The following is a 13,849-nucleotide window of genomic DNA, read 5'->3' on the forward strand; positions in this document are numbered from 1 at the left end:
AATTGGGTTTTGCCATGTAAACTTACCATGAATGTGAATTTCCCAGAAGCAGGACTTAATAGCGCACATGCATGCAGCACATAGTAGTGGTTTATCATTGATGTTGATTAAAGTGAAAGTTAGTGTCTTTGTACTGCTCATACGAGTGCATTTGCTTCTGTTCATGATATCACCAATTTTCTAAGCTAGTGCTTTTGCTTTTTTAGGACGCGTTACAGTACGGTCATATGTTCATATTGTATTGGACCCAGTGCACAGAAGCGTTGGACCCAAACTTCCCCCATTTTTCTAAAGATCTATTCATATTTCTTGTATTTAGACATTTTTTTCTCCTTTGGTTTTATGGCTTCATTGAGAAAATGACATGCATCTTAGACTTGGGAACTGGAGGTCTTGACATAGAAAACTCCAAAACTACTCCTAATTATTTATATAACATCATTTGACAAAATAAATATCCAATATGAGACTCAGTATACACCCTCATAACATACACTTATTATATTCAACCGACATATTTTGAAGGATCACAAACTTTGCTACTTAAATTTTTGAAGTCCTCGTTGGGTCTAACATGTTATAGTGTCTCTAGCCACATAGAGTTCTAGGTTGGCCACTCAAATATCATTTTTCATTATCTAGAGAAGTGTTAGTCATGTCTGTGTTGTACCCAAAAATGATTAGTTAAATTACAATTGGAGCTTTATTATATATACATCTCAATTCAACCTAACAAACACTAAGGTAAAACTTAATACATGTCCTTACAACACACATTTATCTAATCAAATCCACATAACCCCAATATACAGCATAGCTAATTATTTTCCTAAATTACTCACATGTTACAATTAACTAACCATATGTGTGATAAAATTGCCTGGTCTTTAACTAAATTAATGTCAATTTCAGTTCCCCATGCAATTTTCAGCCACATGCTCCCATGTTACAATGCCATTTCTTCTTATCACTTCAAATACCATGTCATCATGCCACGTGCCATTTCATCACTGGCTGAGTTCTTTTATACTCATACAAGAACTATTGGTTTTCAAAATTATATTCTTCCTCTATTCAATTTGTTTGGAATTTTGAGATCCTTCCCCATAACAATAGTACAACTTGTTAAGAATGGCACACTAGTTTTTTACTTCCAAACCACAATCTATTGCATTTTTGAATAATTTAACAAAAGTATAGTCTAAAACCTAGTACACTATATCCCTAGAGAATGGACAACAGCATAAAAAATGGATATGAATCCCGAGGATCTTGCAAAAATAACTCTATCGTAAAAGAACAAGGAAGAAGTCGGCCATGACTCATGAGTTAGGGCCTTCAACTAGGGACGGCGGTATTTGAAAGGCCGTGTACTCATTTTTTATTTTGTAATTCATTTTATTCAAGTCAATAAGCCATTAAAACTCTATATTTGAGAAGAAAATTGAATTACCCATGATGCGCTTACATTTTTTGGCATTTTTTGGGTGTGATTGGTATTTAAATAAGTTCGTGGGTTTCCTATATTGAAAACTTATCCTCAAAGTTATTTACACATTTTCTTTATGATAGTACAATGTAATACAAAGAAATCTTAATGTTTAATCCCAGAATTGTTTCAATCTACAATTTGATTGCCAAGTGCAATAAGGGTGAAGGACTGCATTAGGAAAAATGAGTGTTTGATTCAAGTTAGGGGCACTGGGATTAGGGGGGCATGTCAAACCGAATGAAAACTGGTTATTGAGGTTGTGGGAAAGACATGATGGCCTAAGTTTGACATTGGAAAACACCTTAACTTGAGTTGAATAATGGGAGCATTGTTCTAGTATATTCCCATTAAACTCTAAGAACCCCTGTTACCCACAATTTAAACTCTCATCCCTCTCTTTCTGAGTCTCCCTCTCACTTTCTCAAGTTTAATTCAAATTTTTTTATTGAAATCAGTGAAGGCTGTATTAGATATATATTATTGCCATTTTCAGACAAATTTGTTTATAATTAAAAATAAATAAATAAGACTGTCTTGCTGTTGTCTCCAAATGCCAGATAGGACCCATATGGAGCAGGATCCGCTATACAGACTTTGTTGACGAGGCAGGATGTGCATCGTTCAAGTTTGCTTTGGGATGCGCATTTGGAAGGTGAGGTATGCACTTGTTCAATATATGTAGTCGAAAGATTTTTGGAATTTAACTTTGAAGCGTAATTATTATGTGGTACTGTAATTATTATTAATACTACGCTGCTCTATTTGCAGGAAGTTCCAGGTGTATTGACTTATCGTCACCGAGAGAAAGGTCTACTTGAAGGTGGGGGAGATGGGTTAGATCCACGAATTGTCACTTATATCACTGATGCGGGGTTAGATGGGCTACTTCGTGTCCCACATATGGACATTGACCATGCATTGATCACAGCGTTGGTGGAGAAATGGCGGCCGGAGACACACTCATTTCACTTGCCCATGGTGAGATGACCATCACACTACAAGATATGGAGGTTAAAATGGGGGTACCTGTAGATGGCTTGCCATTGGTGGAATGTATACCCCCGACGGGCAGTTGGCGTGACATCTGTCGTAGATTGCTAGGGCATATACTGCCAGATAGAGAACTTGGTCATAATAAGAACACTGGAGTGCTGGAAGGGGCGAGGGTAAAAGCCAAATGGCTTGAGGATCGGTTTAGCAACCCTCTCTCGGTTGACGCCCCTGAGGCGCTTGTGCAAAAGTATGCTCGGTTTTACATAGTGGAGTTGTTAGGTGGTACGCTATTTATGGACAAGTCTGGAGAACGGATCTCAATTAGGTATCTGCAATTTTTCGATCCAATCAGAAATGGAAAGAAGTATAATTGGGGTAGTGCAGCACTAAGTTGGCTCTATAGACACCTCTGTAAGGCATCAGAGAAGACAGCCAAGCAGATTGGCGGTGCACTGTTATTGGTGCAGTTGTGGGCGTGGGCGAGGTTTCCCCACATATGTCCTATGATGAGGCATCCACACCAGGCACTGCCTCCAGGTCCACTTGCTGTCAGGTATGTAGCATCTTAGATAGTTACCGTTTTACATTTCCTCATTAACTTTGTTCGCATGGGAATTATGTAAGTAACTAATATGAAGGTTATGTCTGCGTTGTTTGCTAGATGGAAAGGGGCTAAGATAACAACTGAACATTCAATGCACGTCCTACATGCCTATCGTGTGTCGCTTACTTCGCTACGGCCAAATCGGGTATCATGTCTTACAAGTGGGAACCGCTTTAGCATGTAGTTTTTGTACTTACAATTCACTTTGGAATGAATAAACATTTTTTATTTCAGAGTTACATGTATTATTCACATTCATTACACATTTTTTCTAATTATATTGTTAATATGGTTGTTTGCATCTGTTGAATCATTGTAGATTATCTGGGAGCCGTATAGAAATTATTTGCGTTCTCTACCTGCATATTGTACGGCAGGCCAACACATATGGAGGTCTATTGTGCCGCTCATACATTTTTGGGTGGTTGAAGGCCATCATCCCGAACGTGTTCTCCGACAGTTTGGGATGAAGCAAGGCATACCAGTCGATATTGATACTTCAATTGAACTGCACAAGATCACCCTCCAGGGCAAGCACCATGAAGATTGGGCCGAAGTACATGCCCCGCATATTGCTAAATGGGCTGTGCACGCTAGAATTACCGATGCACCGGCCTTTCATGGGGAGATGAGCTACAATGACGAGTATATGGTGTGGTTTTGTCCCCGCACTGTTTGCCATATTACAAAAGAGACTTCGTATTGGGACACTTTGGTAAATTTACAAAGACTGTTTCGTTATAAATGTACCTTGCTTCGCATAGTTTAGTTCAACCTACTAACACTACTCTTGTATATTTATGACAGGTTGAATTGCAGTTGAGCATTATAGCGAAGTGCGAACCAGGGTCTGAGATCTACACCGACTCTATTAATGCCTTGCAAGCTGTTGAAGAGATTGGTCGGTTAACCTTGGACCATGCACGCGATGTGGGCAACACAAGTGAACTGGCTGTACGGTGTGGTCGGCAAGCAGGTGGACGTCAAGGGCATGGAGGCCGTCAATCTAGTCAGCGTCATACATCTAGTCGGCCTCCCACATCTGGTCAGCGTCACACACCCGTGCCCACATCTAGTCGACGTCCCACATCTGCTCAGCGTCCTTCATCTGGTTCGCGTCACACACCCGTGCCCACATCTAGTCGGCGTCACACACCCGTGGCCACATCTACTCGGCGCCACAAACCCGTGCATGACCACACCATGGAGGAAGCAAGTCAGACAATAGATGGGATGTGTTTGGACACTACTTATGACATAGTCTCCATGGCACACGATGATGCGGATCCATCCCATACATTTGCCCATGGAGACACATTTGGGTCCCCATCCATGAGGAGCGATGGTACTTGCCCACCCACATCCCCTAGTACATCTCCGTTGCCCACCACCCGTACGTCTCCCCCACTGACTGCTGGCCCTACCCCCGCAGTTGTAGATGGTAGAGATGAGATGAGGTTCATGCCCACTCCTGGGCGACCCACCCTTGTTGCTGTCCCCCCTGAGTTTGTGCATACCGAGTTCGTCCAGACACAGATACCCACCCCCCCAGCAAAGCCTTCGCACATCAAGGATCGGCCACGAAGGCCGCAACGCACACGGACACATCCTCCTGACTGTGGGACTGGACATGGTACTATAGTTTGATTCGATACCAATTACATATACATCGCTTTATAGTTAAATCATTTGCATATTAATATTTGCTTGTGTTGTGTTCTTTTCAGGCAAGGTGAGACTAGTCAAGGAACCGGTGAGGAGAAGAAAACGAGAATGATTCAAGAATGGGCAAGAATTTGTGCTACTTTGGGTTTGTAATGGTATAGGATCTTTTTTTCATGTATAGGATCTTCTTGCCCTTTGGTGATATATTTTTTGTAGCACATATATTTTGGCAATGAACATGAAGATTTGGGCTTACAAACTGATATATTTTTCATTCGTAACTTGCAAAATTCTGCCAATGAACTTTAGAAATTGGGAATTGAGTTTAGAAAGTTTGTTGCTGGATAAGCTTCCTTAGAAAGGTGAATTCCCAGAAATTATTTGCTCTATAGTTTCACAATTGTTCTATGGTGTGGGAATAGAAGTATTTAAACAATTAGGGGTGGAGATGATATCTTAGAAACTGGCTGGCGGTACAAGAAAGAAGTTGCGTTTACGCAGATTCTGTCCCTTCAGACCTGGAAAAGAATCAATTCAACCTGAACACTCACTGATTGGAGGACCCGGCTTCTCAAGGGTAGTATATGCTACTATTATTATGCTACTATTAATACCCTTGTATTCTTTTTATTAATTGTGAAAATTTATTTATTGCCCCACTCACAAAAATATTCCTTTGCCACCACAGGCTTCCAATGCATACCTTCAGTTTTTGCGAGGACTGGTACAAATATACTATTCGAGTCTGTAAAAGAAATGCCCAAACCTGGAACAAAACTCAGGTTGGATCTGTCCTCTCTTCTTGGTACACTCTTCTTTACCTGGGTCATTCTACAGCTGTTCCCTGTAAGTATTTCAATTGTTCTTCATTTGTCTTAGGATTTGTTTGAATAGTTCATAAATATTTAAAGGGTTTGTGTTGTTGCAAAATTTTAAAATATCGTCGCACCTATTACACATTTGTTCATCTTTTTGCCTAATGGAGTAAATATACGTGAATTGCTATGTATCTTTTCATCAGCTGATTTAATCCTTAAGAAATTTTAAGAGATAAGAATGTGCTTTTTGCTAGTGGATTGGAGTGGCTTCCATATTTTGCAAGTAAAGGGCTAGTCCTTCTATTGCGAACCTACCCACTTTATCTACTGCATCAAGGCAAACATCTTGGATAATTCCATGATGTTGTTTTTGTTGAGTATTCAATCATGATCTGGACTTTCTAGTGTAGCAGGACAAAGATGCCTTACTATTTTTAGCATTAAATAACTTAGCAGAAGTGAAATGAAAGAAAAGTTTATCATTATTTGCAGAAAAAAAAAATTGTGTGACAATAAAGAAAATGCTGTAAAAATGGGAGATCTCTTCCATTCCTATCTTCAATTGACATGACTCTAGTTCAGTCAATTCATTAGTTTGTTAGGAGCACAAGATTCATGTAAAATCTAATGTCTAAAATATGTTTTAATTTCGCATTTGGACTTCTATATGAACTTCTTTTGTATTGTAGACCTATGTCTAGTTATTGTACTTCCTTGTAAAGCTAGGATCATATGCGAGTAATGGCTGCAATGATGGAACACCCTTTTTAAAATGGTTACTAGTTAGAATGTTATTATTATTTCTTTGAGAGCCAAGTTCATCGATTACATCTAATATCATATTGTTGCATAACATGAATTTTATACAGTTTTGTTGATTCTTTCAAGATATCTGTTTTCTAATCACTCTGTTTTTTGATATAGGTCATCTTAACATCGCTGGTTTATGAGAAAGAACAGAGATTGAGAATAATGATGAAAATGCATGGGCTTGGTGATGGACCATACTGGATGATTTCTTATGCTTATTTTCTTTCCATATCTTTGATCTACATGCTATGTTTTGTGATATTTGGCTCACTCATAGGTAATCTATCTAAAACTGCAGTTAATTGTGTGTCTGTATCGTGTTTTGACCTTTGTCCAAAATCTCTAATGAAGTTTACTTTGGTGCAGGGTTAAATTTCTTCAGAATGAATGACTACAGCATCCAATTTGTATTTTATTTCATTTATGTAAACTTGCAAATTTCACTGGCGTTTCTTGCAGCTGCAATGTTTTCAAAAGTCAAGACTTCTGCAGGTTTAGTGTTAGCATTTTGATTTTTTTTTTTTTTTAAGACTGGATGAAGTTTTTCAAAGGAACAATTAGGTAACTCACATGTAATGATTGAATATTTATGATTACAGTTGTTGGGTACATATTTGTCTTTGGATCTGGGCTTTTAGGAGGCTTTCTTTTCCAATTCTTTGTTCAAGATACATCATTCCCAAGTAAGTGGTAGAACTTTGAAATAGAGTATCTATCATGTTGTTTATGACAATTGCAGATATCCCTTGGTTTAATTAGTTTCAACAAGAACTATTCTTGGATGGAAACTTATGTTTCAATTGGATGCCATTTCAATGAAGCTAAACCTTATTCTACGCAGAAAAAGCTTGCTATTGTCATTGTTTGAATGGGTTCCTTCTTCATAGACCTTTTCACTTGAAACCCAACAAATTTATATGTTAATTGTTCCCAAAAAATTGCACACTAAAATGACAACTGGTGGAGTGTTGGTTTGGGTGGTTCAAACCTATGCCACTCTAAGATGAGGGCAAGGTTGGGCAGCTTTCGTGTTTGAAATATTCTATTGGCACATGATAGTTCTTGTCACTTCTTCTTCGATTATATTTTTTCTTCATACCCCCTTCCCCCCACCTAAAAAGAAAAAAAATGCAAGTAAATAGAGATAAGCTTGGCATGTGTGGTTCATGTGGGAAGCACAAAGACAATTTTATTTAATTTAAGAAGTCAATTGCATTTTTTAATGGGTCCATTGGAGTTTATTTTAGGTTGTTAATTAGGTTATTAGTATTTTATCTAATTTCCTGGAGTCAAAGTTATTTTTTGTAATTCAATAAGTTACGAAAACCATCAGAACTGTTCTAGCCGTAGCAGCCCAAATGGAGCTACAAGTTTGCCAGCATTTACCCAAGCCAATTTGGATTATGGTTTAGTCCTGGTAGTCAATATAATCAGGCTATTGTACTACAATATAGACAAGTTTTGCTTGATTAATGAAATTTCAATTGGAATTTTCCCAGGATTTGGTGCTAACTTGCAGCCAACCCTAAGTGCTGATTACTAGGATTATTTTATTTACAGTACACGTTGAAATGTGTTTTGGTTTTTTCCTACATCAAGGTTTGGTGACAGGGCTAATTGGAGATATTTTTGCTATGTCACATTTATTGTAGCAGTAAAATTCCATCTTTCAGATTTATCTAAAAGAGCAGAGGATATGATCATCCGCCCAAGTTATAATTCTGGTTTGATTGGAGTTGATATAATGATAGTAGGTTCCTTTATGTATGCCATGTACCAAAATTGGTCATAATATATCTCTCTCAGCTTGTTGGTACCTTAGAAGTCATACTCTGATGTTAGCTTGTGAATGCACTTGTTTTACTCTATTTATTTTTCAATCTAGTCTACTCATTATGAAACTTATTTTTTGGCTGTAGGAGCATGGATTATTGTGATGGAGTTATATCCTGGCTTCTCTCTATATCGTGGGTTATATGAGTTTTCACAAGCTTCCTTCACTGGAAACTCTTTGGGGACTCATGGGATGCGGTGGGGAGATTTGAGTAATAGCGTGAATGGGATGAAGGAGGTGTTGATCATCATGGTTGTTGAATGGTTGGTGGTGATTTTTGTTGCATATTACATAGATCAAGTTATGTCATCAGGAAGTGGCAATTATAAGCGTAAATTAGAAGCATATTACATAGATTTTTGGTGCTTTTGTGCCTAATTCGTTTATGGTTAATGATAATTATAAGCATAAATTGATTGGTATAATGCCTTGGCAACATTGGCATGTAACTTTGTATAAACAAAAGAATAACCCTATGTAAGAGCAATGCAAGAGGTAGGGCTATCAAATTCATGGTTCATTTTATTTTTGAAGGGAGGTTCATTTTATTTTTGAAGGGAGTTTCATTTTGTTCTTCTTCACCTTTAAATAAATAAACTCCCAAAATAAAAGCTAGTCAAACACAAAAACTTTTTTTTTATCAGATATCTATATAAACCCAGACTCTTGCCTAGTTAATCTTGCTGTTGTTTTTCATTAATTCTCAAATTACACACATATTCAACGTTTTTTATTAATTCTCAAATTCTCGTCAATAAAAAAAAAAAAAATTACCCAAATCTGCCTGTTTTTAAAAATTAGGCAGATTGGTACCTGAGCCCAGGAAACTCGGGTACCAATCTGCCTAATTTGAAAATTACGCTTGCCCAATAGCTGGGGGCATTTTGAAATTAGGCAGATTGGTACCTGATTTTCATGGGCTCGGGTACCAATCTGCCTTGTTTCAAAATGCCCCAGCTACTGGGCCAGCGTAATTTTGAAATTAGGCAGATTGGTACTCGAGCCCAGGAAACTCGGGTACCAATCTGCCTAATTTCAAAATGACCCCAGCTATTGGGCCAGCATAATTTTCAAATTAGGCAGATTGGTACCCGAGTTTCCTGGGCTTGGGTACCAATCTGCCTAATTTTTAAAAATAGGCAGATTTGGGTAAATTTTTTTTTTTTTTTTTTTTTTTTTTTTGGGTTGACGAGAGTTTTAGAATTAAGAAAAAATTTACTTGAATATGTACCCATGTACCAAAAAAAAAAAAAATTATAATTTCCTTCTAAAAGTTTTAAAATTTTGAATTGTTATATGATAGTTCATTATGAGTATTAATTGTCATTGTGGATAGCTATGACCATTTTATTTTTTTAAGTTTGTCTAACATTTTTATTTTTATGCAATTGTTATTATTTCCTTGTCTTTGTTTTTATAAAAATATTTTAAACTGAATGGATAAACTGAACTCATTGGTTTTGTATTAATTATTGACACACACAACCACAATCATTCATACATAAATAACACATTATGTGTCTACTTAACCAATAAAATACTTGAACAATCACTGATTTTACAAATTTTTTTTCTTCAATTTTTCTGACTTTATAACATAAAATTATTATAATATGGTAACAATAAACACACATGCAACAAACCTTCTTTATTTCGTAATTACTAAATCATATAAAGTTATATTATATTCAGGGTCATGTTAACGGATACCCTTAAAGCAATTGTTATATTTTCCATGAAAGTAGTGACAAAACATTTCTCTTATATTTATAAAGAATAATGCACACACATTATTATTTACACAAATAACATTATAACAAAAAATAATGCACACAATCAATATTACATACACTCATACACATATAATATAAAGACTAATGCTAGAGATACAAACTATTTTTCAAAATTTTTTACAAACTGCTGATGTGGTGAGTGATTATTAGTAAATGAAAAAATTGATATTAATAAATAAAAACCAATAAGAAGTTGACCATATGAACATTTTGTAAAAATTGTAAAATAGTTTGTGGTTGTAACATTACTCTAATATAAATTTATGACAAAGTGACACTTACAATCTACAGAAAATTATTCTATTTGTTAGAGTTGGAAATATTTGTTATAGGAAATAATTATTTCTTAATATTTCAGCCTTGCAAAGCTCCTGCCCACTTGTCTAACGCCAACTACTAACTTAATGGTATAGAGTGAAGCCAACTACTAACTTAATGGTATAGAGTGAATGGTGTACGTGAACAACCACCCTCACCAACTTACTTCTAGAATTTATGAGATGACTCTTGCACTTGCCAAGTCCATGTGAAGAGTCAGAATGCCCATGTGAAAGAATACTAAAGCAAAAGCTACTGTTGGGTCACCATCTGTGGATCGTAGTGTCAGTGTTTTTCCACTGAAGACAAACCATTTAACATTTGGGTCCTGCCTACTGTGTACATAGAGGTAATATAGTTAAATGCTTTGTTAGATTGTGTTTACATGTGTGGTTCGTATGAGATTATTTTTGCAAGACCACAATTCATGAGTTGAGTTTTTTGCAAGATACCATGTTCACATATACAACTGCTGATTTATATATATATAAAACTTTTTTGTCAAAACAAATGGAGCACAACTATATTGTAACAAAATAAATTGTAAAGAAACAATTGCAATTAGAAGCATATTTTTTTTTTTTAAATAAAGAAAAAAAATAACCAATTCATAATTACTAATAGTTGAAAGAGAGATAGTAAATCCATAAATTATTATATGCTTTAGAAGAATAATACATAAAGTTTAGACATGTACTTTGATTCGTTAAAATAAATGAAGAAAAAAAAATCATCTATAAGTTTTTTATTTTATTTTGTGAAATCTAAAAATATTAAAAATATAGCAAATACTTGTAAAGTTGTGTATATATCTTACTGTCTGATTGCTTCTTAAAATATGCCCCATTCAGCATTTATTTCTCTATCCTTCTAGATATTTAAAATTTAAGTTTACAACAAAAATTCAGATTTTAAAATTGTAAAAAAATAAGAAATAACAGGATTTCATCATTCATTTATGGGTTAAGCTATTTATTATGAGATAAGCAAGAAAGGCAAGTGCTGTGAATAGTGATATTGGTAAAAAAAATGAACGTGTATACAATATCAAAATTCATTTGGGGGGGCCACAATTAACATAAACCATATATCTAAATAACAAAAAACTCAAGAAGAAGAAAAAAATTCGTGTCATTGTCATTATATTTGCCTATGCTTTGAAGAATTCATTTCATATTTTATGTTTCTATGTATTTATTTATTTAGATGTAAAAGAATACTATGTCATTGTATATTGTTTATTCTATAATTTACAAGTTATCTAAATATTAAATAAAACACAGTTTTTTTTAACAATTTGCTGGCAGCCAAGTATTGTAATTAAATCTATTACAAATTATAGATATGTGGTTAAAATGATTGAAAATTATGTATATCTCTATACACAAAGTTGAGGAGGTTGAGTTTGAATATAAATTGTTTTTATCATACGCCATATTTATTTAAGTGGTTATAGATGATGACAACTGTTATATTGTTAATAACAGGTCGGTGATGGATTTTCACTTTTTCTATGTGTACTACAACGGGGAGATGTATTATCATGAGTTGCATGGGTTGTCATACGAAGGCTCGAACCAAAAGCAAAAATATGTTAAGGTGAAACGTGGGATAGGGCTTACGAAGTTGCAACGAAGAATATTGAAGGCGATGGGGTTAGACCACTCTAGGCATAACATTTCCATCGTGTATCGAGCACCTCAACGGGTTGTAGACACGCAGGTTTTCTACAATTCACTACAATTATCGAGTGGCACCGAAGTGAAGATGATGTGGGAAATGGTTGCACAAATGTTGGCTCGAGGATTCATTGTTTTGGATCTCTATATCACTGTTGAGCCCGCCACAGCAGAGGCTGGAGAGGATTCACAACATACTGTTTTGGATGGAAGAGGAGATGAACACATCGACTCAATACCAAAAAGATCTTATCAAGGGTGTGTAGAGAACACAAGAGATGGGTATGGCAGTGAACCATGGCAGACATTTGCCCATGTGAACTCGATTGAGGAGGAGGAAGGGCCCCAGCAAGTGCATGAAGGAGAGCATTTAGCTAATGATGAGCTGCATAGGGGCACATCCGAAAATATAGATGATCACGGACTTGGTGATGATGCAACCCATATCGATGTTACTAGGGATGACTTCGAGGACCTCCTAGATACCATGGGTGAACATGAGGATGTTGATCATATCAAAGATATGGTTGTAGAAGAGAATAGAGAGACATGCCCCGGTCCCAATCCTACACCGGAATGGTTCACCAAAAACAGTTGGGATAATATGTTTGATCCATCACCGGTTATGCTAGCAAAAGTGTTACCATGGACGCCTGGGAAGCAGCCAATTAAAGGGATGGTATTCGCGACTAAATTGGCGGTGCGACATGCGTTGACCTGGTACGCAGTGCGAGAGAATTTTAGCTTTAAAATTGAGCATTCAGACTCAGAGAGGCTTATGGTGAGTTGCGAGGATGATTCCTGTCCATGGTCAGTTCGTGCGATATGTTCAAAGGGAGACAATGTCTGGAAGATCGCAAAATGCAAAGGCCCCCACACATGCGACAAAATTCAGAATGCTCATGATGGTCAGATGATTGATTCGGTGTTCCTATCATATGTACTTGAGCGCTATATACGAGAAGACCCTGCATATAAGATAAAGAACTTACGCCACGTTGCTTTGGCAGACTTAAAACACAAAGTATCTCACTACAAGGTATTCTATTCTTTAACTTGCATTCCATTTTCAATACAACGTAGAGACATCAGCCTTTTGGGAAGTATAATCATGATATTTTTTTCCCAAAACCCATGAATACTTTATATTATGAAAATTGAAATTGAAAAAAGAAAAGGAAAAAAGGAATGTGGAGCGAAGAAATATTATAGCGTTACAAGTCTTGATTTGTTTTCTTCAAGTTTTTTTATTTAACTTGTATTCATTTCTAATATAATCATTATGGTTCACATACAAGGTATGGGATGCCAAACAAAAGGCCGTTGTAGCTATCTACGGGGATTTTAAGGAGTCTTATGCAGAGTTGCCACGTTTTTTGGCAGGACTTAAGGATGCAAGTCCGGGTACAGAGTATAAGTTAATAGTGGACGATAATTATGAACAGGGAAGCTATACATTCAAGTCCATATTTTGGGCGTTTCGTCCATGTATTGTTGGGTTCAAGAAGTGTAGGCCTGTGATTAGCATTGATGCAACCCACCTCTATGGAAAATATAAAGGGAAATTGATGATTGCAATGGCAACAGATGCTAATAATAAGATTTATCCAGTAGCCTTCGCCGTTGTTGAGAGCAAGAGCACAGAGATTTTCTTGGCTTGTATAAGAACGTATGTTACCGACCAGAGACACCTGTGTGTCATATCTGACAAACACCCTGGGATACAAGCTATCTTTAGAGACACTAATCGAGACTTTTCCCTGCGGCCTCCCATGACAGAACATCATTACTGCCTTCGTCATCTATGTAGTAACGTCAACACTAGATGAAACAATGAAACTTT

General features: G+C 36.4%; 1 protein-coding gene and 1 long non-coding RNA gene across 2 annotated transcripts; both read left to right on the top strand.

Moving 5' to 3' along the window:
• Positions 1-2,433: 2,433 nt before the first annotated feature.
• On the top strand, positions 2,434-4,534 carry LOC115956225 (serine/threonine-protein phosphatase 7 long form homolog). The gene is made up of 5 exons (XM_031074662.1): positions 2,434-3,038; positions 3,147-3,234; positions 3,409-3,804; positions 3,897-4,411; positions 4,528-4,534. Exons 1-5 carry the CDS (start codon positions 2,434-2,436, stop codon positions 4,532-4,534), a joined length of 1,611 nt encoding a protein of 536 aa, XP_030930522.1.
• Positions 4,535-4,641: 107 nt separating this feature from the next.
• On the top strand, positions 4,642-5,202 carry LOC115958486. Its single transcript, XR_004084544.1, has 3 exons — positions 4,642-4,722; positions 4,817-4,909; positions 5,147-5,202. It is a non-coding gene; the product is annotated as an uncharacterized LOC115958486 (long non-coding RNA).
• Positions 5,203-13,849: the final 8,647 nt, after the last annotated feature.

Source organism: Quercus lobata, chromosome 8 (assembly GCF_001633185.2).
Source record: "Quercus lobata isolate SW786 chromosome 8, ValleyOak3.0 Primary Assembly, whole genome shotgun sequence".
In the NCBI taxonomy this organism is placed as follows: Eukaryota; Viridiplantae; Streptophyta; class Magnoliopsida; order Fagales; family Fagaceae; genus Quercus; species Quercus lobata.

Excerpts from the sequence above, each read along its gene's own strand:
- LOC115956225 (XM_031074662.1), top strand. The coding sequence starts at position 2,434 with ATGGCGGCCGGAGACACACTCATTTCACTTGCCCATGGTGAGATGACC. Across the intron at positions 3,039-3,146 it reads CCAGGTCCACTTGCTGTCAG|ATGGAAAGGGGCTAAGATAA; the intron begins GTATGTAGCATC and ends GTTGTTTGCTAG. Across the intron at positions 3,805-3,896 it reads CTTCGTATTGGGACACTTTG|GTTGAATTGCAGTTGAGCAT; the intron begins GTAAATTTACAA and ends TATTTATGACAG.